Raw genomic sequence first — 27986 nt, forward strand, 5'->3', positions numbered from 1 at the left:
GGATGCTTTCTTGCCCATAGAGGAGCCATAATCATGCAGGAGCAGGTGGGAGGGAGGGAGAGCTTACAGGGCAGGCGGGAGCAGGTATAATCTAAGGGAACTCTGAACCAGAGACCTCAGTTTGGTTTATCTTCTATGTAGAGGTTACCTGTTGACTGGAAGACCAGGTTAAGTATCATGCTTGACAGAGCATATCAAATAACTAAGAGCCATTACTGAGTGTTTACCGTAGACAGGCCCTGGGCTAAGTATTTCACTAAGAATAATGCATTTGTCCTCATAACAACTCCCAAGGTAGGCAACTATTTCTGTCTTTATTTTACAAATGAGGAAAGTGAGGCACAAAGTGGTTGAATAACTTTCCCAAGGTCACACAGCACTACGTGTTGGAGCTGGTGTTCAAATGAACCAATGCAGTCTCGCTCTGGAGCCCGCTGCGAACCACTGCCCCACAGCGTGTCTCAGTATGCTATCGGCATTCATCATTGATGAAGCATAAATGTCCACACCTATGAAGGGTAGCTGCATATATTCCTCACATTTTTGGTGGTCTTGCAGTCAAAGAACTTATCTGTAAAGTTCTTACCTGCAAAATTCAGATGGGAAGACATAAAGAATTTCGTCTTTGTCTATCAACGGGTGAAAAGAATCTCCATCTGTTCCATTAATCATATTGCATTTGTCTGTTGTCCACCAGTCAAGCGACCTGCGATTGATAAGCACAAGAAAGAATCAAGACTATCAAATTTGATTTTAGATCCTCTCAGATGGTCAGGACTTTTCAAGCCTGAATTGGGAGCCAGCTATCCATAGAATCTTATCCATCTGCAGACACAAAGGGAATGCTAGTTAGGGACTGGATTAAGAGGGGGTAATAGTAGGCACTTGATCCCTGAATCAATTCTGATAGAGGCAATGTCCAAAAATCCCTCTTTCCTTTCTGCAAAAAGAGTATCCTATGTAGAGGTTTAGAAATACCCATTTTCTTAAAACTGATTCAATTTAGCATGAACAACAGCCTTGTTCAGAGCTAGCCCGCAGACGGGAGACCTCGGGATGGTTCTGTTCAGCTCTTGAAGAAAGAGTTGAGGTGGCAGAGGCAGAGGAGGATCTCATGCTTATCTTGTCACTTAAACACAGCTGGATAAACATCACATCATTCTGAACACCTAGGGAATCTATCTGAGGACGGAGAGAACAAATTACACCACTAGAGGGAGAAAAGAGGCCTCATCATGGAAGGTAGGAGGTGTGAAGTCTGCAGATGCACTTCAGTGAGCAGCACAGCGCCCCAGAGTGGAGGTTTGCGCCACTTACACCAAGCCCTGCCCCTGCTGGGCTCTGCAGGTGCTTCTGAACTAGGGCAAGGGTGCCTGAGAGTCAGAGAGCAGAAAGCTGGCCCCTCCCCCAGAATACCAGCACAAAACACCCACACACACCAAGTGTACTGACCATACAGCGTTGAAAAGCTTAAGTTATAGGGGAAATAGGATTTAGTCTCTTTTAAGAAGCTGACCAAAACACACCTACTTAAAACTCATCACATACTGGACAAGATCCAAACACACCCCACTGCAGGCAAGGTGAAACTCTGCAGAGGCCTGACCTGAGGAAAGCAGCCAAAAACACAACAGCAGAGTGCACACAGCACACACCAGAGACACTTCCTGAGTGCCAGGCCCTGGACACTATATGACCTCTTCTTAATATAAGCCATTACTCTCAAGAACAAGAAACATAACAGGCTTTCCTAAGATACAGAAGACAGAGGCCTAGACAAAATGCCAAAATGCCAAGATGGAGGAATTCATCCCAAAAGAAGGAACATGAAGAGGTCACAGCCAGGGGTCTAATCAAAACAGATATAGTAATATGCCTGAGGTATCAGAATGGGTTAAAAAAAAAAAAAAGACCCAACTATATGTGGTTCACAAGAGACTCATTTTAGACCTAAAGATACCTGGAGAATGAAAGTGAGGGGATGGAAAATCATTTATCATGCTAATGGACACCAAAAGAAAGCTGAAGTAGCCATACACATATGAGACAAACTAGCTTTTAAACCAAAGACTGTAACAGGAGATGAAGAAGGGGTCTATTCAACAAGAAGATACAACAATTGTAAATATTTATGCCTCCCAATTAATAACAAACATAAATAAACTCATTGCTAACAATACAATAATAGTAGGGGACTTTAACACCTCACTTACAGCAATGGACAGATCATCTAAGCATTAGATTAATAAAGAAACAGTGGCTTCGAATAACACACTGGACAAGATGAATTTAACAGATATAATCAGAACATTTCATCCTAAAGCAACAGAATACACATTCTTTTTGAATGCACATGGAACATTCTCCAAAATAGATCATATACTGGGTCCCAAATCAGGTTTCAACTAGTACAAAAGTATTGAGATCATACCATGCATATTTTCAGACCATAGCGCTATGAAACTTGCAAGTCAACCACAAGAAAAAATTTGGAAAGACCACAAATACTTGAAGGTTAAAGAACATCCCATTCTATTAAAGAATGAATAGGTTAACAATAAATTAAAGGAGAAATTTAAAAAACAATGGAAGCAAATGAAAATGAAAACATGACACCCTAAAACCTTTGGGTTCCTAGGAGGGACGTATATAGCAATACAGACCTACCTCAAGAAGCAAGAAAAGCCTCAAACACACAGCTTAACCTTACAACTAAAAGATCTACAAAAGGAATAGCAAATAAAGCCAGAGCCAGCAGAAGAAGGGAAACAATAAAGATTAGAGCAGAAATAAATGATACAGAAACAAAAAATACAATAGAACAGATCAATGAAACTAGGAGCTCATTCTTTGAAAGACTTCATAAAATTAATAGATCCTGAGCCAGACTTATCAAAAAGAAAACAGAAAGGACCCAAATAAATAAAATCACAAATGAAAGAGGAGTGATCACAATCAACACCACAGAAATACAAACAATTATGAAGGTTTATGCAAAATTGTATGTCAACAAATTGGGCAAGATGGAAGAAATGGATAAATTCCTAGAAACATATAAACTACCAAAACTGAAATAGGAACCAATAAGCAGCAAAGAAATTGAATCAGTAATCAAAATTCTTCCAACAAACAAGAGTCCAGGACCAGATAGCTTCCAGGGAAATACCACACAGTTAAGGAATAGTTAGTATTTATTCTTCTCAAACTATTCCAAAAATAGAAATGGAAGGAAAACTTCCAAACTCATTCTATAAGGCCAGTATTACCTTGATTCCAAAACCAGACAAAGACCCCACTAAAAAAGAGAATTACAGGGCAGCCCTGGTGGCGCAGCAGTTTAGTGCCGCCTGCAGCCCCGGGGTGTGATCCTGGAGACCCGGGATCGAGTCCCACGTCAGGCTCCCTGCATGGAGCCTGCTTCTCCCTCTGCCTGTGTCTCTGCCTCTCTCTCTCTCTGTCTCTCATGAATAAATAAATAAAATCTTTAAAAAAAAAAGAGAGAATTACAGGCCAATTTCCCTGATGAAAATGGATGCAAAAATTCTAAACAAGATACTAGCAAATTGATTCCAATATTACATTAAAATAATTATTCACCATGACCAAGTGGAATTTATTCCTGGGTTGCAAGGGTTGTTCAATATTCACAAATCAATCAACATGATACATCACAGTAATAAAAGAAAGGATAAGAACCATATGGTCCTGTCAAAAGATGCAGAAAAAACATTTGACAAAATACAGCATCCATTCTTGACAAAAATCCTGAACAAAACAGGGATAGAGGGAACAGATCTCAACATCATAAAGGCCATATACAAAGACCTACAGCTAATAACATTCTCAGTGGGAAAAAACTGAGAGCTTCTCCTCTAAAGTCAGGTACACAACAGGATGGTCGCCTCTCACTATTGTTATTTAACATAGTAATAGAAGTCCTAGCCTCAGCAGTCAGACAACAAAAAAGAGACAAAGGCTTCCAAATCAGAAAGGAAAAAAAACATCAAACTTTCATTATTTGCAGAGGACATGATATTCTATATAGAAAACCTGAAAGACTCCACCAAAAAATTGCTAGAATGGATACACTAATTCAGCAAAGTCACAGGATACAAAACCAATGTATAGAAATCTGTTGCATTTCCGTACACCAATAATGAAGCAGCAGAAAGAGAAATCAAGGAATTGATCCCATTTATAATTGCACTGAAACCATAAGATACCTAGGGATAGGGATCCCTGGGTGGCGCAGCGGTTTAGCGCCTGCCTTTGGCCCAGGGCGTTATCCTAGAGACCCGGGATCGAATCCCACGTCGGGCTCCCGGTGCATGGAGCCTGCTTCTCCCTCTGCCTATGTCTCTGCCTCTCTCTCTGTGTGTGTGACTATCATAAATAAATAATAATTAAAAAAAAAAAGATACCTAGGGATAAACCTAAACAAAGAGGTAAAAAAAAAAATCTATACTCTGAAACCTATAGAACACATATGAAACAAGGAAATAGGAAAGCATTCCATGCTCATGGATTGGAGGAACAATTACTGTTAAAATGTCTGTACTACCCAAAGCAATCTATACATTTAATGCAATCCCTATCAAAATACCACCAGCATTTTTCACAGAGCTGGAACAAACAATCCTAAAATCTGTGTGGAATGATAAAAGACCATGAATAATCAAAGTAATTTTGAAAAAGAAAAGCAAAGCTGGAGGCATCATAATTTTGGACTTCAAGCTATATCACAAACATGTAATCATCAAGACAGTGTGGTACTGCCACAAAAACAGATACAGAGATCAGTGGAACAGAATAGAGAATCAAAAAATGGACCCTCGACTCTATGGTCAACTAATCTTCAACAAAGTAGGAATGAATATCCACTGGAAAAGACACTCTCTTCAACAGTGGTGTTGGGAGAACTGGACAACATGCAGAAGAATGAAACTGGACCACTCTCTTTCACCATTCCCAAAGATAAATTCAAAATAGATAAAAGACCTAAATGTGAGATAGGAAACCATCAAAATCCCAGAGGAGAACATAGGCAGCAACTTCTTTGACATTAGCCATGGCAACTTATTACTAGACACATCTCTGAAGGCAAGGGAAACAAAAGCAAAAATGAACTACAGGGACTTCATCAAGAAAAAAAGCTTCTGCAAATGAAGGAAACAATCAAAACTAAAAGGCAACCTACAGAATGGGAGAAGATATTTGCAAATACCTAACTGACAAAGGGTTATAGTATCCAAAATCTATTTAAAAAAAAAAAAAGATTACAAACTCAACACCCAAAAAACAAATAATTCAGTTAAGAAATGGGTAGAAGATTGAACAGACATTTTTCCAAATAAGACATATAGATGGCTAATAGACATATAAAAAGAGATGCTCAATATCATCCATCATCAGGGGAATACAAAGCAAAACCAGGATGAGGGGGATCCCTGGGTGGCGCAGCGGTTTAGCGCCTGCCTTCGGGGCACGGCGTGATCCTGTAGTCCCGGGATCGAGTCCCACGTCAGGCTCCCTGCATGGAGCCTGCTTCTCTCTCTGCCTGTGTCTCTGCCTCTCTCTCTCAGGAATAAATAAATAAAATCTTTAAAAAACAAAACAAAACAGGATGAGATATCATCTCACACCTGTCAGAATGGCTAATATCAACAACACAAGAAACAATAGGTGTTGGCAATGATGTGGAGAAAGAGAAACCCTCTTTCACTTCCGGTGGGAATGAAAAATGGTGCAGTCACTTGGAAAACAGTATGGAGGTTCTTTTATTTATTTACTTATTTTTTTGGAGGTTCTTTCAAAAGTTAAAAATAGAACTACCCTATGAGCCAGCAATTGCAGTACTAGGTATTTACCCAAAGGATACAGAAATACTGATTTGAAGGGGCACATCACCCCAATGTTTATAGCAGCATTACCAATAATAGGCAAATTATGGCAAGAGCCCAAATGTTCTTCAATTGATGAATGGATAAAGAAGATGTGGCATATATATACATGGAATATTACTCAGCCATCAAAGGAATGAAATCTTGCCATTTGTGATGACATGGATGAGCTAGAGTGTATTATGCCAAGTGAAATAAGTCAGAGAAAGACAAATACCATATGACTCCTATGTGGAATTTAAGAAAACAAAACAGATGAACATAGGTGAAGGGAAAAAAGAGAGGGAGGCAAACCAGAGGAGACTCTTAACTATAGAGAATAAACTGTAAACTGAGGGTTGCTGGAGGGAAGGTGGGTGGCAAAATGGGCTACATGTGATGGGTATTAAGGAGGGCGCTTGTGATAGGCACTGGCTGTTGTATGTAAGTGACGAATCACTAAACTCTACTCCTGAAACCAATATGACACTGTATGTTAACTGACTGCAATTTAAATAAAAACTTAAAATAATAAAAAAAAAATAGGTAACGAAGAGCACACTTGATGGATGAGCACCAGGTCTGTACTGAAGTGATGAATCACTATATGGTACACCTGAAACTAATATTACACTAATATTATGTTAACTAGATTTTCAATAAAAATGTACATAAAATAAAAAAGAAAATGCAATAAAGTATGCTGATACATTTAATTAAATATTTACTATAAAAGTAATACACATTTTACTTATATTTGGCTTCCAAAGAATGTGAAACAAATTGAAGGCAAGAATAGCATGAAGATGGGTATAATGTGTTATGAAATTGGTAAAGTTATTGTTCTGTTTTGGAGAAGAAGAGACAATAGGCAGCTTTTAATTTTGTCAGGAAAATATTGTTAAATGGGAACCATAAAAATCTGAGGGTGGAACGGACATAAATCAGAAAAAAAGTCCAATATATTAAATACTATATCATTATATTGTAATTACATCAATAATTATAATACATATTGAAAAGGATTACACTATGTTATTGAAAGATTGGAAAGAAAATGACAGTTGAGTTTAAAACAAAATCCAGACCATAAGGGAAGATGAGAAACTGAATGGGGAAAAATTAGAAAGGAAGACAAACCATAAGAGACTCCTAACTCTGGGAAACAAACAAAGGGTAACAGAAGGCGAGGAGGGTGAGGGATGGAGTAACTGGGTGACGGGCACTGAGGAGGGCACTTGATGAGATGAGTACTGGGTGTTATACTATACGTTGGCAAACTGAATTTAAATACAATTTTTATGTGTATTTTTTATTGGAGTTCGATTTGCTAACATATAGTATAACACCCAGTGCTCATCCCATCAAAATAATTTTTTTAAAAAATCCAGCTATATCCTGTTTACAAGTAAATTTCCTTGTGGCCAGTGCCTTGGTCATCCAGGGCGCCCCTCCAGAAGCAATACTATTGCCAGCTTCTCACATATTCTTTTGGGGATCTTATCTATTTTGGTGTATGTGTGTTTGTATGTGTACACATGCACAAATATATATTTATTTACATGGATATGTGTGCTTTTTAAAGTTTAAATAAACTTTTACTTAAAAATAGTTTGAGATTCACAGAAAAGTTGCAAAGGTAGTATGGAGTGGGGGGGGGGGGTTCCCTATATTCCACACCAGTTTTTTGCCCATACTTCTGGGAAATTTAGATGTAAATAAGGTTCAAGAACAAGGGTTCAAGAATTACCCTCCTTTTTCCCTCCAAGGCTTTATCAAAAGCCTCTGACTTAAAGAAAGTGTCTTGTTTTACATGTAGCTTTACTGTAAACTGCCTCAGCAACTTTTTGGAAGTGGGTGTTTACAAGTTATAAATGTTAAAAAATATTTCTGAAATACCATATAGTGAACTCTAATTAATTTTATCTTTAAAGAAAAATACATGAACAATTCACAATCAGTAAATTAAATTAAAAAGAGAAACTCTTCCGTCTCCCCACAAAACAAGTGGTGTTAAAGTATCTGTGCTGTAGCTACACATCATTCAATGACCACGTGGAAAGTGAAGCTTTCACTGCTTGTAATTCATGTCTAACCCTGATCGGTCTACAGAGCACTAGTATTTAATATGTAAAGTGTGTTGTCCCCATCTTGATTTATACAATAGTGGTTATAAAGAGATTTTATGTATTTATAGTTTTCATCCAAAAAATGAGTTAACATTTTTTTTGAAATAATACATAATTGAACACTCAATTCAAACAAAAATTTAAAAAATAATTACATTGGTAAAACATTACACTTACGTTTTTCCATTCCACTCCACAATCTTTGAAAAGTTAAGGTAATTGTCTTCTCCGGTTAGAAAAACATAGTCTCCATCATTAGTCCCATTTTTCTGAAAATAAGTAAATATAATCATTTTAAGAAACTGTGATTGTTAATTGTATGTGTCAACTTGGCTAGGCTATGGTGCCCAGTTGTTTGGTCAAACACTAGTCTAGATGTTGCTGTATTTTGTAGATATGATTAACATTTACAATCAATTGACTTTAAGTAAAAGAGATTACCCCGGGTAATATGGGTGGACTCATCCCATCAGCTGAAGGTTTTAAAGATTTTTTAAATTTATTCATTTGAGAGTGGGGGGTGGAGACAGAGCACAAGCAGGGGGAGAGGCAGAGGGAGAGAGAGAGAAACAGGCTCCCCACTGAACAGGGAACCTAACGCAAGGCTTGAGCCCAGGATCTGGAGATCATAACCTGAGCCGAAGGCAGATGCTTAACCATCTGAGCCACCCAGGTGCCCCTAGTTATTAACAAAATCTGGGATCCCTGGGTGGCACAGTGGTTTAGCGCCTGCCTTTGGCCCAGGGCGCGATCCTGGAGACCTGGGATTGAATCCCACGTCGGGCTCCCGGTGCATGGAGCCTCCTTCTCCCTCTGCCTATGTCTCTGCCTCTCTCTCTCTCTCTCTCTCTCTGTGACTATCATAAATAAATAAAAAAATAAATAAAAATAAAAAAATAAAAACAAAATCTGAGGTTTGCTGGACAAAAAGGGAATTCTTCATCCTGCAATACAGAAATCCTGCCTGAGTTTCTAGCCTGCCACCCTGTCTTATGTATTTCAAACTAGCCACTTGCTACCTCCACCATTGCATGAGCCAATTTCTTAATACATATAAATCCCTCAGGTAGATACTACAGATATAGATCTCCTAATGATTCTGTTTTTCTGGAGAACCCCAACTGATACAGTAACTGAGAAACTTAATCTTCATGAAACTACCCTAGTTGGGCCTAACTGCTACATAAGACTGAACCAGAACAAAGGAATACAGTGACTATTTGACTAAATACCATATTAATCATATTATTACTTTATGGTTTTAAAAAGAAGCCCAATTAAATAATGGACATAGGATTTGAAGAGACATTTCTCTAAAGAAAATATTCAAATGGCCAACAAGTACATGAAAAGATGCTCAACATCATCAGTCATTAGAGAAATGCAAATCAAAACCACAATACTATTTCACACCCACCAGGATGGTGAGTAAAAACCAAAACAAAACAAAACAAAAACAGGGTGCCTGGGTGGTGCAGTCGCTTAAGGGTCCAGCTCTTGGTTTTGGCTCAGGTTGTGATCTCAAGGTCATGAGATCAAGCCCTGCCTTAGGCTCCACACTCAGCAGGGAGTCTGCTTGAGATTCTCTCTCCCTGTCTCTCTGCCCCTCCTGTTTCATGCTCTCTCTCTAAAATAAATGAATAAATCCTAAAAAAGGAAAACAACAAGTATTGGTGAGGATGTGGAGAAATCCGAGCCTTCATGCACTGCTGGTAGGGACAGATGGACGATGTTGCAGTCGATATGGAAAACAGTTCGGTGGTTCCTCAAAATGTTAAACACAGAATTACCATATGACCTTCAATTCCACTCCTCCCTATATACCCAAGAGGATTTCATTCCAAAGTATATAGCCCATGTCCATACAAACACTTGTACACAAATGTTCAGAGCAGCATTATCCATAATAGCCAAAAAGTAGAACCACCCAAGTATCCATCAACTGATGAATAGATAAAGTATGGTCTATCCATACAATAGAATATCCCTCGGCCACAGAATGAATAAAGTGCTGATACCTCCTACAGCATGGATGAGGCTGATAAACATTATGCTAAATAAAAGAAGTCAGACATGAAGGTCATATATTCTATGATTCCATCTACAGAGATGTCCAAGTTGCATAGGAATGTTCAACTGCCAGAGATTGTTCCAACTCAGAGGTGGTGCTTCCTGGCCCCTATCGGTAGAGTGGGCATGTCTGCTAGGTTTTTTTAATATTAAATTTTGCCTAGCAAAGCCAAGCTCCATTCCCAAACGCCCTTCCTCTCTGGCTCTGAGGAAGCTCCCACACCGAGAGTGCTGGCTCATCTCCTTTTTCAGCCGGGGCCAGCCTGGACTCTCCTACACAGCAGCAGATGTCCTAGCACCCCAATGGGCAGGAGAGACATTGGGCAGGTGCATAGAGGGATTATTTATGTTCTGTTTCAAACAAAAAGTATAACCTTACTTTTCTTTATAAAAGCGAAAAGAAAACCAAAAAAGACACAAATGTTTTAACTATTAAAAAAAATTCTATAGATTCACAGGCAAACCCCTAGAGACAGAAAGTGGATTATTGGAAGGAGGAGAAATGGAAGTGACTACTGAGTATGTGGGGTTTTTTTTTTGGAGGATGACGAAAATGTTCTAAAATTACATAGTGGTGGTGGTTGCACAGCCTTGTGAATATACTAAAAACTGCTGATTGGTACACTTTAAAATGGTGAAATTTATGGAAAGTGAATTCTATCTCAATAATAAAAAATAAGAAAGCCTAAGTCCAGGGCCAGGATTCTATTATGCATTAGCTGCACCAGAAGAAAGTAATATTAATATAGTCCCATGTTCTTTTCTTTTCTTTTTTTTTTTAAAGATTGTATTTATTTACTCATGAGAGACACAGAGAGAGAGACAGAGACATGAGCAGGCTCCCAATGGGGAGCCCAATGCGGGACTTGATTCCAAAACCCCAGGATCACGACCCGAGCCAAATGCAGATGCTTAACAACTGAGCCACCCAGGTGTCCCCATAGTCCCTATAGTCCCATTTTCAAGTAAGCTTTCTTCACCTGCACATGCTTTCCAAGTCACACTTCTTTTAGGCACATGCAGACAATCTAAAGCTCCCGAGAGCCTCCGGAAGGAACACAGCCCTGACCACACCCTGACTTTAGGACTACTGACAGCTGGAACTGTTAAGAGAGTAAATCTATGTTGTGTTAAGCCCCTTAATTTATGGCCATTTGTTATAGCAGCAACAGGAAACTAATATAGACAAGCACTATTTTATCCTCATTTTATAGATGAGAAATTTGAAGCAGAGAGAAGTCTAAATGACTTGCCCAGATGGTAGGAGCTAGGACTGAAGCCCAGCTCTGTAACCCCACACTCCACAGGCTGATCTGCTTACCAGGGTGTGGAACTCATTTGTCTATTAGCGAGCACTTACTGAACGCCTACCACGTGTCCAGCACTGCGTGTCAGTGAACCAAGTGGACACTAATGACTGCCTTCGTGATGCATCCATTCCATTACTATCATAATTGTTCTCGTGCTTGTTATGCTTATTATGTGACAGGCACTTTGTTGATAAGCTAAGAATAATAACCAAAGGCTGTTCTTAAAAAAAAAAATGTATTTACTCATGAGACATACACACAGAGAGGCAGAGACACAGGCAGAGGGAGAAGCAGGCTCCCTGCAGGGAGCCCGATGTGGGACTTGATCCCAGGACCCGGGATCACACCCTGAACTGAAGGCAGATGTTCAACCACTGAGCCACCCAGGGATCCCTAACCAGACTGTTCTATTGCCATTGCTTTAAGCTATCTTTGGGAGTTTGTCACAGATACGTTTTTGGGTATTAACATATGCATTTTGGGGTAATAAGTTGATGCATAGTACTTGTGTTCTGCTTTATTTTTAGAATAGGTTTTTCTTCTGATTATACAGTTGGTTGTAAAAGTAAAAATCTCATTAGAAAATATAGAATGATGTATAAAAAAAGTGCTGAGGGGCACCTGTGTGGCTCGGTCGGTTTTGTGTCTCCTTGGCTCAGGTCATGATCCCAGGAACCTGGGATCAAACCCCACATCAGGCTCCCTACTTCAGCAGAGAGTCTGCTTCTCCTTCCTTCCACCTCTGCTGCTTCCCACTACTCCTGTTCTTTTTCTCAAATAATTAAATGAAATTTTTCTTTAAAAAGTGCCCATTATCCTTGGGATCCCTGGGTGGTGCAGCGGTTTGGCGTCTGCCTTTGGCCCAGGGCGCGATCCTGGAGACCCGGGATCGAATCCCACGTCGGGCTCCTGGTGCATGGAGCCTGCTTCTCCCTCTGCCTATGTCTCTGCCTCTCTCTCTCTCTCTCTCTCTGTGTGACTATAATAAATAAATAAAAATTTAAAAAAATAAATAAAATAAAATAAATAAATAAATAAAAAGTGCCCATTATTCATCATTCTTCTAGCCAATGGGAACTACTATTAGTACTTTGGTCTGTTTCTTTTCAGTCTCTTTTCTCTACAACATTTGTTTCTAGAACTAAGATATATTATACACGTGTAATATATACACACAATTTTTATGCATATACACAATTGTGCATATATATATTTATACACAATTTTTTACTTGACATATTTCCCATGTTACCAAAAGTTCTTCATAAGTGTAGCTTAATGACTCCATCACATTCTGTAGAAATAATTATTCTCTTATTATTAGGTATTTAATTTTTTATTTTTTTGGTATTACAAATGATACTGTATGAATATCCTTATGCCTAAAGCCTTGTCAGTCCTTTTGTTTTCTACACAGACCCATAAAAGTAGAATGACTAGAGAAAAGAACACCAACATGTTTAAGCCTTTTGATATATATTATCAAATTGCTCAGCTGCTAAGTGGTGGAAATAGTAGAGTAAATCAGTTTACATTCCCCAAGTGACTTCTGTTAAGCTCTGGTTCATCTAATTAGAGATGAACCAGGATCCCTGGGTGGCGCAGCGGTTTGGCGCCTGCCTTTGGCCCAGGGCGATCCTAGAGACCCGGGATCGAATCCCACATCGGGCTCCCGGTGCATGGAGCCTGCTTCTCCCTCTGCCTGTGTCTCTGCCTCTCTCTCTCTCTGTGTGACTATCATAAATAAATAAAAATTAAAAAAAAAATTAGAGATGAACCAAAAAAGAAAAAGGTTTCTTATCTCTTTTTACATTTCTACATTCCCTGAGGTTGATCGCTTTTTTCCTATCTTTCAGCTCTTTGTCTTAACATTCCTACCTGGGGCGGCTGGGTGGCTCAGTGGTTGAGCATCTGCCTTTGGCTCAAGGCATGATCCCGGGGTCCTGGGATCGAGTCCCACATCTGGCTCCCTGCAGGGAGCCTGCTTCTCCCTCTGCCTGTGTCTCTGCCTCTCTCTGTGTGTTTCTCATGAATAAATAAATAAAACCTTAAAAAACAAAATTCATACCCTTTGTGAATTCTCTTCTCATATTTTTTGCCTACTGTCACTTAACATTATCTTGCCAATTATGTCAATATATCAACATGGCCCACATGTATAATGGTCATGTGTTCCCTGCATGAAGCTTTACATGACTTTAAGATACAAGAAATAGCTCTTTAGGAGCAGCAATGTGAACATTACAACAACTAAAGGAAAATTCAAATACTCCACACACAAAATGCTGAGCCACCAATTTTAAACATGAACGGATGCTATTTCCTGAAGTCTTCCACTTAACTCAGATATGAGCTTAGCCAGGTGGGTAAACATTTCAATGTTTCACAGTAATTCAACAAGGGTTCTCCCCGCCCGACTGTTTTCTGCCCAGGAGTCAGACACTGTGTGTGAATGCTTCCCTGTCTTGTTGAACCTCTTACTTGAGGACAAGCAGGAATAAGTAGGTTTTATGTTACGATGGCAGGGATGTGCGCTGGATAGAAAGAACATACTACTGCAGGAGATGGAGAGGTGCTCTGAGCTAGGACTCCCACAGTCATACCACTACTGTAATGTAAGAGGATCCCCACCTCCGCCCCTGAAGGACAGGCTGGACTTGCTGACCTCCCAAAGACACTTCCTGACAACTATAATTTTATAGATCCAAGAATACACACTCAGTGGGAGGTGCCTGAACTCTCTTATGCCAAGGAGAACAGAGGCGCCCTAAAATCAATGCTGATTGGCTCTGCAATATGAAAATAAGAGCATCTGATATTTAACCAGGTCCCTTCTTCTCAGAAGTTCTGTGCCAATATTCTACATTCACTCACCCTGTTCATTCTCATACCTTGTCCCTCCCCATTGTTTGTTTCATCACTAGAGTCTTTTTTTTTTTTTTAATTTTTATTTATTTATGATAGTCACAGAGAGAGAGAGAGAGACGCAGAGACACAGGCAGAGGGAGAAGCAGGCTCCATGCACCGGGAGCCCGATGTGGGATTCGATCCCGGGTCTCCAGGATCGCGCCCTGGGCCAAAGGCAGGCGCCAAACCGCTGAGCCACCCAGGGATCCCCTTCATCACTAGAGTCTTTAAAGGAAAAGTGCCCAATGGCATTCACTAAAATTTCTCTCTTTGTCATCTGTAGTGGAGCAGGTAGGACAGGCATGCAAGCCTGGTGCATCCGAGTGGGATGCTGGCACCACACCACCAGGTTTAAGGAAGGCTCGGGTGGGGGCAGCGAAATGGGTGCCGAGGAAGGTGTGCACCCTCACAGCTTATCCTGGTCTTTGAATGAATGGCAGCTCAAGCATGAATTTTCATGCTATTGGCCAAATAATCAGTATTTGACCAGAGCAGGTGACAAACTGACCGGGGACACTGCCTTTTTACCAACAACACCACAGGCAGTTTATTTGGGTCCCAAATGGAAAGACCGTTTGCATGATTTCAGGGTCTTCTCTGGGGCCAGTCTTCGGGGGAAAATAGCAGCTCCTGAAATGTGTACTGCGATTTATAGCTTCCAAAGCCTTTTTATGGACTTCTCACTTAGCCTTTCAAAACAACTTTGGAAGCATGGATACTTTTAGCCTCAAGTCACACATGATGAAACCAAGGTTCAGAAATAGTCCCACAGTTAATCAAGTGAAAAAGTCAGAACATAAATCCAGGCCCTCTGATTTCAAGTCTTCTGCTCTATTCCTGGCTGTGGGAAATCCACTCAAGGTACAAATCCAACCGAGCAACGGGACAGGGCTTTTCACGAGTGGGGCCCTATGGAGATATAGTGGTGTCTACAAAATGTGGCAAAGGGCAAGGAAAGAGAAATGAAGAAATAAATAAATACATAAAGCAACACATCCTTGCCTTGAGAAAGCAAAAATGCCAATTTCCTAACCAGTCCATAAATGTGGGTTACATTTTAAAAAGATATAAAAGAATGTTAGTTTTATGTCTGATGAAGTCAGTGATATAAAACCAAAACAAAACAGAAAAGCAAGCTATACAATGGAAATAACCTGAAATATACTGAGATCTTAGGAACAGGATCTACCTGGCAGGTGGATGGAAACCACTGGGACCCAAATGGCCTTAAGGAAAACTTTGTTGGGGCGCCTGAGTGGCTCAGTCAGCTAAGCGTCTGACTCTTGATTTTCGCTCAGATTGTGATCTCAGGGTTGTGAGATCGAGCCCTGAGTCGGGCTCCATGCTGGCCATGGAGCCTCCTTGGGAATTTCTCTCTACCTCTCCTTCTGCCCCTCCCCTCCTCCCTCTCTAAAATAATAATAATAATTTTTTTTTTAAAGCTTTGTTGTCTCTGTTGGAAGTTCTCCTGAAATTTTTTCAAGAAGGGAGGTCTAGTCACAGCTTAACAAGAAATCAGTGCTTCCTCTGGTCTTGTGGAAGCTGGGATATTTTCAGATGGGATCTTCTAGGGAGCATCTATTAAGTCCACTCCCCCAGAGTGAAGGATTCAGGCTAAGCCCAGCCCTATTCCTAGGACGCACCTCTTGCATAAATCATATGAAAAACTTTTTTACTATTTTGTTTGAATGGAGTCTAACTTTTGTACACCTTCGAAGACACAGGGACAGTATTATCACCATATGCCACAGACATAGAGGAACATGCTCAGAAATTATAGGATAAGGGTGAGATTCTCAAGTGGTGAGAACAAGAGAGTAACTACAAACTTAAAGTTAAGGAAATTCATCACTCAGACTCTACCATTAATCTTACCCTTTCTTCTTGGCATTTGAGTTTGTCATTACCAATGTCCCACTACCCGTTTTATATTTTATTTTTATTTTTTAAAAGATTTTATTCATTTATTCATGAGAGACACAGAGAGAGAAAGAGAGGGGCAGAGACAGAGGCAGAGGGAGAAGCAGGCTCCACGCGGGGAGCCTGATGCGGGACCCGATCCCGGGTGTCCAGGATCACGCCCTGGACCAAAGGCGGCGCCAAACCAGTAAGCCCCCAGGGTTGCCCCCCACTACCCATTTTTAAAAAGTTTTTGTTTTATTTTGTTTTGGTGGGGGACATCAGGGAATGCGGATTTTTAAAATTCCTTTTAACTTCAATTCATTTGAAATTTAAGCAACAATAACATATGCTTTGAATAGTAATTACTTGATGGCTGATATTTTTTATTTTGAGCCAAAGTGAATAAAGTCTACGAACTACACAAGTTCCACTTATAAATATAAGAAATCATGGATGAATGACACGGAGTTTCCAATTATCCATGTAGCTACTACCCCTAATGGATGATCTAATGTTCCTATTTAGTTTATTTGTCTCTGTCAAGCTGATACATAAGTTCAGCCCCTAAGTCATCAGTGAAGAGCTGGCATTGATCCCTGAAATTTATGATACTTTGAAAGACTGCAACTGTTTAATGGCACAGCCACACTATGTAGTTTTCATAGCTGCTCTCATTCAAAGTCAGTGCTGGTAGCATATTGAAATTGTGGGAGAAGCTTTTCTTTTTTTCTAAAAACTAAAACACTTTCTTAGTTTTCACATGCTCTACAAGACATCCAGAATTCCAGGCAATTTTGGTCTTCTTCTGGAAGAAATCCAAAGTGAAGATGAAATGTGGCTTGGAGTGCCCTCCCCCCGCCCCCAATCAGCTGAATAAAGAGGTTTCAAAAAGAAAAATCAACTTACCCCATAGTACAGGCCAAAATAGGGAGAGATCTCTGGTTTGAAAACGTTGATGAGGGACAAGATCTCATCTTTGTAGCCCCAGAGCAATTCATCCACGGTGTGTGTCACAAAGAGCGTCTGCTGATAGGCCTTCAACAGCGCCTCGATGAGCTCCCGGAAGAAGTGAAGATGGGCCCATTCCATGGCAGTCTGAGAAGCACAGGCACATTCAGATGGCAGAGTCTCCACCCCACTCTACTACTGCCCCTTTTGGCAAAAAGGGTTTGGAAACTTAAAAGTAAATGTGAAAACTATATAGCTGAAAAAGCGGCCAGAAATGATCCTCCCTGGCTGCGTGCACAAGAATAAGACTCTTCAGTTATTGCCCATTCTCAGTATTACGTTGTTTAAGTGTGAGTTCAGCATTGTGAGTCGAGCTAGTGCAGCTAGCTCTGGAGTTTTCTCCACGGAGCAAATGCAATGAGAAAAACTCTTGTAGAGACGCTGGCATCTTCCGCCACAACGTGGCACCACTGGCCCCATGACCCGAGCCAGAGGCTGTACCCTCGTTTTAAACCCTGCACGGGTAGGCAGCAGGGCAGGCCAGATCTAGGATCTAGTAATTTCTAAGTCCTGGGTCCACCATAACTGTGCAGCGCATATGTCATTGTCACCCAGGAGTTAGAGCAGAAGCCTCAGAGGGGGTTGCTGTAGGTGAATAGGGAAGTTTTCTGGGTCTCCTGCATCTTTCTTGGATGGGATTGTCATTATAACTGAGCTCAGTGAAATCGGGCTAGGCTGTAATCAGCACCCCGCCTCCGCGGTTCGTTAAGGGTGAAAAAGTCAGTATATATTTTGAAAAATAATAAATCTAATAAGATCGAAATCCAAGCCAAGAAGTGGTATGCAAATTTTGTTGCTAGACTTTCTGAACCAAAACAAGGGGCAAATAAATCTTTAAAAAATTATTAGCTACCCACTTGCATCCCCTCAAAAAAAAAAAATCCTAGGGATATCTTTATTTACACAAGAGCTGATCCCAAACACACAGCAAGAAACTCGGGGTGGGGGTGATCCTAAAACTTGTATTATGTCACCATTTGAAAAGATCTTGTTTAAAAAAATCTCAGAAAAGAGTCTCAGATAAACTCTAAGGAAGGGAAGTGTACAAATGTATCTATATTTTTAATGTAACTTAATAACTCCTGAATGTAAAACTGTAACAGCCTTAACTTAGCTTTTTCCTTTCTTCTAAAATCCATAGTAATGATACTGAAAACGCCTACTTACCACTGCAGGAATATTTAATGTTCTAATTAAGTCAGTTTTAGGGTCTCCAACAGATTGATTTCGTTCAAAAACATAGGCCTTGTTGCTAACAGCTGATATGGTTGTTCCATTATCTCCAAACTGAATGTCTGCTTTGTCTCTAAGTTCCCTAAAAGAGAGAAAAGGATTGTTTGAAAATAGGCACCACTTTAAAAAGCAATACTTGACCTCTCTTTTAGCATTGAAGCTATTTCTTTTTTTGTTTGTTTGTTTGTTTGTTTTTTTATTGAAGCTATTTCCAATACAGCATTCCCACTATAACCATTACCAAGAGAGCCTGCTGATACCACTCCCTTAAACACTGGAGACTATGCACCCGGGAGACTCAGTGGGTTAAGCGGCTGCCTTGGGCTCAGGTCATGATCCTAAGGTCTTGGGGTGGAGCCCCACTCGGGCTCCCTGCTCAGCGGGGAGCCTGCTTCTCCCTCTGTGTCTCTTCCTCTCTCTCTCTCTCTGTCTCTCTCTCTCTGTGTCTCTCATGAATAAATAAATAAAATCTTTGGAAAAAAAAACAAAACACTGTCTTTTTCATTCTTTTCTTCTATGGGGCTGGGGGGTGGGGTGGGCGGGGTGGTGGTGGACATGTGATGGTCCAGGGTCACCTTGACCAGGAAATCAAAGCCAATGAATGCTCTGCTGAGTTAGTTTGCTCCTGAAATATTTTCAGACTTTTCAGTTCATAGATTCAGTCTGAATTTCGATTTATTTTCCAAAGTCTTTTTCTTTTTTTTAAATAAATTTTTATTTATTTATTCAGGAGAGACACAGAGAGGCAGAGACACAGGCAGAGGGAGAGGCAGGCTCCATGCAGGGAGACCGATGTGGGACTCGATCCCAGGACCCGGAGATCACAACCTGAGCAGAAAGAAGGCAGACGCTCAACCACTGAGCCCCCCAGGTGCCCCAAGTCTTTTTATTGCTAACTTGAATTTAGCTGAAACATTTAACAAAATAAATGCCCAAAGCTTAGTAAATTAGAGGAGTTCGCTCCCGTTTGTGATATACAGTTCAGTTTGGTTCAGGTTCAGGCCTCCGGATGAGGTTTTAGGAAGTTCACAGAAAAGGCCTGAGGCCAGGGCCTCCCTGGGGGGGAAGGGGGCGGCTCACCTTGTATGCAAAATATAAGGAGTGCCAGAACACTCTGGAATGAAGGTAAATCATATTGCAATGCGTTTTTTAAAATCAAAATCAATGCAAAAACATTCATGATGAACAAAATACCAAAATTCTAGATAGAAACAGGATCTGATAGTTTGTTCATTCAACGGCTTATACTAGTCCTGGTCCTGCCTGGTCCATAGTAAATGTTCACTAAATCCAGTGTCTACTGCTTCTGTCCCTCTGCTCCTCACCTTTTCTCTCTGTTCTATCCAGGGCTGAGCCTGACCTGATAGCCACGTGTCTCCTAGATCCTTGAACTGTGGCTAATCAGAACTGAGATGTGTTGTAAGGGTAAAACACGCAGATTTCAAAACAGCACGAAAAAAGGAATGTAAAACATTTCCTTAATGTTTTATATTGACAATTATATGCTTTGGAATGATTATATGCTTTTAAGTATAACGGGTAAAATAAAAATATATTATTCATATTAATTGCACCTATTTCTTTTGCTTTGTTTTTGATGTGGCTACTAGAAAGATCTTAAATTACATATGTGATTCACAGTGTGTTTCTACTGGACAAGCTGATTAATATCCTGACAAAGGTATAAACCTACCACCTCCTCTAAGCATTTCCTGACCACAGCCACACGCCCTTGAACACCTGCAGAGCAGGCTGTCCTACCGTGTCTTTGGCACTACTGTGCTTAGTGACATCATTCAGATTGTGATGAAGGAATTATCTGGACACCTCGGGTAGACTGTAGGCAAGCTTATGAAACTCGTATACCTCAATGTCTAGAATTTAAGATAAAAATCAATAAGCAAATAGCAAATGTATAGATGCATCAAAATAGATGTCTTTGCTCTTTATCATTAAGCACCAAGCTATGCACAATAAATAAATAAATATCTGACCCTGCACGGCTCCTCAAAGGGTTTAACCACATGATTTCATTTAGTCCTTACAGCAAGGGTGTGGCACAGATGGAGCAAGCATTTTTTTTAAAGATATTTTAATTTATATATTCATGATAGATACACAGAGAGAGAAAGAGAGAGGCAGAGACACAGGCAGAGGGAGAAGCAGGCTCCATGCCGGGAGCCCTACGCAGGACTCGATCTTGGGACCCAGGATCACGCCCTGGACCAAAGGCAGGCGCCAAACCGCTGAGCCACCCAGGGATCCCCTGGAGCAAGCATTTTTGTCTCACTTTTATAGATGGGGACACAGGGCACAGATGAGCATTACAGGAGTCAGTGCTCTTCTACTGTATCACACAGCCTCCTTAATAAGTACTTTAAAAACATCTGCAGGATGAAACCCAAGAATGCCTCTAACAAAGGCTAAATAGGAGAGAGAGAAAGAAAAATTATATACACTTCCGGTTACGAGGAATGAGTACAAAACCTAATAGAGGACGTATGTAGTGTCAAACATGCCTGCAGCCAGGAGCTGCAGACTCCAGGGGTCTGACACCCATTCATTTACTTTTCTGCCTCTCAGAGCCCTGTTTTCCTTCCTCCCCTGCACTGGGCCGTGGTGAGGGACCCATGCTCGATGGTTCCCTTCCCTCGGCCTCTGATTCTGAGCACAGAGCCTCAAGATGAAAAACCCAGGAAAAAAGAAAGCTTCCTCTGGCAGGGGTGCACATGGAATGAGAGGAGCCATGCGCACCTGTGACTTGGACCTTTAGAGCTGCTCTCCACCCTGCCCCATGGAGTCTGTAACCCACTTTATAGCCTTCAAATAAAGTCCTTTTAAAAAAAATTTTTTTTAAAGATATTTATTTATTCATGAGAGACACAGAGATAGAGGCAGAGACACAGGCAGAGGGAGAAGCAGGCTCCCTTCAGGGAGCTGGATGTGGGACTCAATCCAGGGACCCCGGGATCAAGCCCTGAGCCACCCAGGCACCCCTAGAATCCCTTTTTATTTAAATTAGCCAGAGATAGTTTGTCTTGCTTGCCATCAAAAACCGTTATATAGAAATCACAACCCAGCCTTTTGATAAATCAGAAAATGGAGAGTCACATAAAGTAGGAGCCCAGGACTTGCCAGCACGTGTTGGAACCAGGTCTGGAATCCTGGTCACCTGACTCCACACCCAAGGTTTTCCTTGACTTTACACATCAGTTAATGCAAAGTGAATTGTCAGAGCTGGAGGAGAAGAGGATGTTTCCAAGGCAAACCCCTTCCCACTGGCTACTCCCAGAGCTTCCCTACAGTGACAACCTTCTCCAGGTGTAGCTCTTTGTTTTAGTGGCCCAGGACCTGTTGTTGGCTTCACTGACCACTGAGGAACTAGAAATAGAAAAAGTGACCCCAGGGAGGAAAACCAATTTGTACTCAAAGAAAGCCAAGCCAGAGGCTGGGACCCCACCTAGGTGCGGACCTCATAGGCTCAGATTATGACTTTCTTTTTTTTTTTTTTTTTTTTTTTAAGATTTTATGTTTATTTGACAGAGAGAGAGCACAAGCAGGGGAAAGCTGCAGAGGGAGAGGGAGAAGCATGAACTCTTGTCAAGTGTTCTAATGATGAAAACTGATAACCTTGCTAAGGCTCTTGACGATTTTTTCATTGAACCCACACATCACAAGCCCAGAGGCCTGAATGATTCCAGGCCTAGACCCTGCTTCGTTAATGTTTGTTTATGTTTATTGACTCTGGAGATGGCTTTTTTAATGTTTTCTTTATTGCTTACCCTGTAAGAACCAAACATTTTATTTTTATTTTTATTTTTTAAATATTTTATTTATTCATTCATTCAAGACACACACAGAGAGAGAGGCAGAGACACAGGCAGAGGGAGAAAGAAGCAGGCTTCACGCAGGAAGCCAGACATGGGATTCGATCCCGGGTCTCCAGGATCACGCCCTGGACTGAAGGCGGCGCTAAACCGCCGAGCCACCCGGGCTGCCCAGAACCAAACATTTTAAAGGGAAATTGAGCATGGAGTTTCCAATCACTTTAAGTCCTGTGACTTGACTTGGTTTCTCAATAAATTGCAAAAGGTCAAAGCCAAGGGCTCCCAAACCACAGAAGTACTTAATTCCCTCGGCAGGCTTGAAGGGATTGTGTCAGGTCACTCACAGCTAGCCACGTGACTTCCCACAGCCACTGATCACCCTAAGGCATGACTGACATATGGCCTGTGTCCTAACTCAAGGAAGACAAGTGCCACTGGCTATCAGAAGTGGCCTCCTGCTCTTCGGAGGCCATGGGGAGGGTAGGTGAGGGGCCTGCCTCTCCAAACAGCAACTGATGGAGGGAACCCCAAAATGTTTCCCCTCCCAAGCATCTTATCTGGCAACAACAGGGAGGCCACCAACATGTAAGGGGAGGGATTTTAATAATAATACCAACAAGTCTGGTTACCCAAATCTCCCCCACAGCTCAACAACAGTCAACTAGAAGCAGGTGGTCCTGTGGTAAACAGCAGACTGAGAGCAAGAAGTGATCAATTATTGCTCTCCAGATCCAAGAACATTAAAGAAACCTCCAGAAATAGGGCAGCCCGGTGGCTCAGCGGTTTAGCGCCGCCTTCAGCCCAGGGCCTGATCCTGGAGACCCAGGATTGAGTCCCATGTTGGGCTCCCTGCATGGAGCCTGCTTCTCTCTCTCTCTCTCTCTCTCTCTCTCTCTCTCACACATAAATCAATAAAATCTTTAAAAAAAGAAAAAAAGAAACTTCCAGAAATAGAAACAAGAGTTTAAAAAAAAAAAGGCTAAGCAAATCTTATGCCTAGACAATTAATTAAGGAACTGTACTTGAAGTGCCTGGTACTTAGTAGGTGCTAATAAATGTTACTGCTGTTCAAGGCCCCAGGACCTCATAGGCTCAGATTATGACTTTCTTTTTTTTTTTTTTTAAGATTTTATGTTTATTTTATTTGACAGAGAGAGAGCACAAGCAGGGGAAAGCTGCAGAGGGAGAGGGAGAAGCAGGTTCCCCAATGCAGGGCTTGATCCCAGGACCCCAGGATCATAACCTGAGCCACAGGCAGATGCTTAACCAACTGAGCCACCCAGGTGGGTGAAAAGTAAGCCCCTGACTTACTCTTTTAAATCACAGTGATGGTCCTAGACATTACTAAAAGGTTGAATTATACATCATGAACTACTTAATCAGGCAGGAAAACACAAGATTGACTTTAGAGATATTTCATTTGAAATCATTTTTGAGGGCAGGCCAGATGGTTCAGCGGTTGAGCGCCACCTTCAGCCCAGGGTATGATCCTGGAGACCCAGGATCGAGTCCCACGTTGGGCTCCCTGCATGGAGCCTGCTTCTCCCTCTGCCTGTGTCTCTGCCTCTCTCTCTGTCTCTCATGAATAAATAAATTCTATAAAAAATAAAAAAATAAAATCATTTTTTGTTAAAACAGAGTTCTTACTTAAAAAAAAAAGTTTTTAAACTCCTGAATTATTAAACAAAATCTCACCAGCACAGAAGGCAAACAATAGCCCGAGATAAGGAAACCAAAAGGAGTAACCTTAATTAGTTGGAAAATTAACATCTATGCAATATCTGATTCCTTAGAGATGTGGGATAAATTAGCTACATACAGTACTGTCATACGATCCTCATCTTTCAGCCATTAGGTTCTCCACACATCCAGCACTCTGCTGAGAATTAGTGTCAGAAGTCATGAGCACATTGGGTGGAGCATGGGTGGAGAGCTGCCTGCCAGGCTTTGCATTCGACCCTGGCTTCCTCAGTTACTAGTTCTGTGACTTAGAAGTTACTCCTTGATTCTCTGCTTCAGTTTCCTCGTCTGTAAAATGGAGATAATAACATGCCTTCCTTGTAGGGTTGTTGTGAGCATTAAATCCACATAATATTAACTTATTCCAGTTAGAATACTGCCTGGCACACACTAAGTGTTTAGGAAGCATTAATTACTAATATCATGTAAAAGTGGACTTGTGGAAAAAAAAAAAAAAAGCAGACTTATGCAAAGCTCTCGAGATGGAGAGATATAAAGATCTCGTTCCTGTTGGCAAGAACTCCACAGGACAGCATGGAAGGGCTGCTATTCCAACACTGCTTCCCATGTGGAGAGCACTCTGAAGCTGAGTCAAGGCACTAGCCAGACACCCAAAGGAGGGAGAGATGACCAAAGGCAGGGTGCTGTAGGGGTTCAGAACAAACTGCTTCCAGATGTGCCACTTGGGCACGTTGATTATTTTGTGCTGAAAACAATCAAGGCCCAAAACACTCAGAAAGAAACTTATATCTTCCCCTAACTCCCTAAAAGAATTTAGATAGAGAATCTGCTCCAGGAAGAGAGCTATCACCATAGATTCACATTAGAATATGAAGTCAGCATGGTAGACAGGGAGAAATCTAGCAAGGCCTGTTTGATCAAAGTCCTCTATATCCTGCTGTTTCTGAGTAACCTTGTAAACATCCAACCAAAAATTTACTCTTGTTCTTCTTCCTCTGAATTACTTTCCTTCCTTTTGCAGTCCCAGACTCCCTCCCTCTTCTCCTTAGTTCAGGATGACATATTCTCACTTTCCCTGATGATCTTTAGAGTCTCATGCTTACATGGATTTCTTGTGGGTATATAATTAAATTTGATTTTTTCCTGTTAATCTTTGTCTCATGTCAATTTAATTCTTAAACCAGCTAGGAGAACCTTGAAGGGTAGAAGAATATTTTCCATCCCCAACAGTGCTGAGCAGCATCTGTATTTAACTTTCTGTTATCATTGCCCTTTCAACTATGTGAAAGACTGAACCTAGAGCCTAAAGCAGAATACTGAGAAAAAGCTGTGGGGTCCTGGCTGGTCAATGGGGAGAACATGGCTGGCATTTGTTGGGGGTGTGCAAGAAATAGCTTTACCCCTAAAGATGGAAATGCCCCCCCACCCCCATCCATGAGGTTGGTACCCTGACCCAAGTGTCCTGTGCAGGCAAGTCACACAGAACTGCTGTGTGCATTTAAAACTCACAAGTACCTGGTAACCACTTTTTGTACAAGATAAGAAAAAGGGGGGAAGGAGAGTTCATTTTTTATTTCTCTTACTTTCATGCAGTTAAAAGATAAAAGAAATAACCTAATTTATCTGAAGCCACTTCTGTTTCTTCTGAGAAAAAAACATAATATTAGAGAAGAGTTTGAGCCAGGTTTAGAAAAACAGATATTCTCTTATAATGAGACAATAACCATGGCATTTCTAAATTTTTTATCTCTTCAATATTAAAAAAAAATGTATATAGCTGGTTAAGATGAGTAAAGGACCAAAGGGTTAATAGGACAGAATTTGAAAGTTTATTTTTTTAAAAGATTTTATTTATTTGAGAGAGAGTGAGAGAGAGAAAGAGAGCATGAGCTAGGGGAGCAGTAGTGGGAGAGGGAGAAGCAGACTCCCTGCTGAGCAGTGAGCCCCCTCGGGTTTGACCTCAGGACCCTGAGACCATGACCTGAGCTAAAGGCAGATGCTTAACCGACTGAGCCACCCAGGTGCCCCGGAATTTGAAAGTTTAAATACAGTTCCTACCTTTGCAAAATTGTAAGGAGACAATTAGGTCCTTAAGAAATTAAATGTAAAACAACAGAACTACAGGAAAATAGACTTGAATATCAAACTTTTGAAGGTAATAGGACTTTTAAAGCTCAGAAACGATAGAAAACTTCATGAAAGAATAGATTTGACTACGTATGTTTTAAAAATTAAAAAGGCACACAAAAGAAAAACAGTTGTCACAAATGCAAGGAAGAGTCACTATTGCTATTAAGTTTACAGAGTGGCACAGACATACTGGAACCCAGATTGGCAACAGACAAAAGACAAGAGCTAAAAGTGTCGAAATGCAATCAGCTGGCGAACATGGGGAGAATGATCATTCTGTGTGGAAATCAAAGAATGAAATGAGAGCTGATCTACATGACCAAGAAGAAGGTAATGATTAAATAAAGTGCTGCAATACATTCCCTTTAGCTACTGAATAGTATCAACATTAAAGTGTATTTGTATAAAGACTAAACCCAACATGTTGAGTTAACAGATGCTTGACCATTCTACCTTAAGGAAACTCTGGTTAATTGAATTGATTTAAGAGCTTGTTTCGCACAAGTTGGCTCATTACCAGGAAGAGTAGCTGAGACTGACTGGAACAAAGGGGGAAGAATTCTTGTAGTTGGGCAGAAAGGACCAAGAGTGAACAAAAGCAACCTCTGTGATGACACACCTGAGATCCCCCCTCCACCCCACTTACCATGCTTCTGCTGACATTTAATGAACATGTAGCTCAGAAAGAGACATGATTCCCGAATGCACACGTGCTCAGAAAGGAGAACACCTCTCTTCTTCCTATATCCAATCAGCATGTTCCATTCAGTGTATATACCCCCTGACATTCTGCCCCCTTATCCTTAAATACATGCCACTGTAACCCTTTCTGAGGGTGGATTTGAGGCCTGCCCTCCCCTGTCTCTTCGTTTGGACGCCTCTCCAGGAAACCCTTTCCTTGCTGCACATTCCACGTTCTGGTGACTAGCTTTCCTGCGTGTTGATATATGAACGTGAGATCGGTTACAGGACAAAAACATTACATGGGGCAAGACCTATGATGTATTAGTAAGTGAACAGAATATACATACTATGTGTGCATAACATACACCCATATGTATGCATGTAGATACATATATGGTACACGCAGTTCCCACACGTACATGCATATCATATATAGACACGCAGTATGATAACCATGTAAAAGTCAAACTCGCCCATGGAAAAATGGCTGAGGAGATACCCACTAAAATACTAGCACTAGTTATCTTTGAGACAGTGGAATCATAGATAGTAGCAGTTTGTCTTATTTTACCTTATTCCATTTTAAAGTTTATCTTTACTGCTATCTATGTTACTTTTATAATAATGTGAAACCCAAAAAGGAAACCTCATTTAAAATAAAGTCAGAAAATTTAAAAAAATAATAATAATAATAAATAAAGTCAGGAGGCCAGAAGGGGGAGCTCTTGCACCTTCCCAACCCATCTTCAGTTGCAGACAGCAGCCAAAACAATTTCTCCTCGCCCTGTAACAAACTCAGCCAGGAAGAAAATACCACAGTTCAGCCAATAAGAAACCATCACTACCCTGAATTCTCATTTTTCCAGCAGCCCCTCCCAACTTCCTCCTTTTCTCTATAAAGTAACATTCTTCTCTTTTGATCTCTAGACTTGCCTATGGTTTGCTACGGCTTGCACGTCCTGAATTGTAATTCCTCCATTTTGCTGGTAAAATAACTGGCTTTTTCCTTGAAGGTCAAAAACATAAAATACAGGGACGCTTGGGTGGCTCTGCAGTTGAGCTTCGCCTTCGGCTCAGGGCGTGATCTCGGGGTCCAGGATTGAGTCCCACATCAGGGAAAGATATATAAAGAATATAAAATACAGTTTATATTTTTAAAGGTAATGCTACAGATGATATTGTGTATATTGATTATTTCATAATGAC

The 27986-nt window shown here is 40.9% G+C and overlaps 1 protein-coding gene across 4 annotated transcripts in view; it reads right to left on the reverse strand.

The window, feature by feature from the left end:
- SCARB2 (scavenger receptor class B member 2) overlaps positions 1-27986 on the reverse strand; it is a 75321-nt gene that overhangs the window by 19753 nt on the left and 27582 nt on the right. For 3 of the 4 annotated variants that reach the window (XM_077882527.1, XM_077882526.1, XM_077882528.1), the window contains exons 3-6: positions 18373-18520; positions 17104-17292; positions 8186-8277; positions 587-706 (exon numbers count right to left, since the gene is read on the reverse strand). In XM_077882527.1, the coding sequence (XP_077738653.1) occupies positions 587-706; positions 8186-8277; positions 17104-17292; positions 18373-18520 (549 nt within the window). Of the gene's footprint in view, positions 1-586; positions 707-8185; positions 8278-17103; positions 17293-18372; positions 18521-20199; positions 20298-27986 lie in introns of those variants that run through there. The other variant, XM_077882529.1, reaches the window with a different exon arrangement.

Source organism: Canis aureus, chromosome 33 (genome assembly GCF_053574225.1).
Source record: "Canis aureus isolate CA01 chromosome 33, VMU_Caureus_v.1.0, whole genome shotgun sequence".
NCBI lineage: Eukaryota > Metazoa > Chordata > Mammalia > Carnivora > Canidae > Canis > Canis aureus.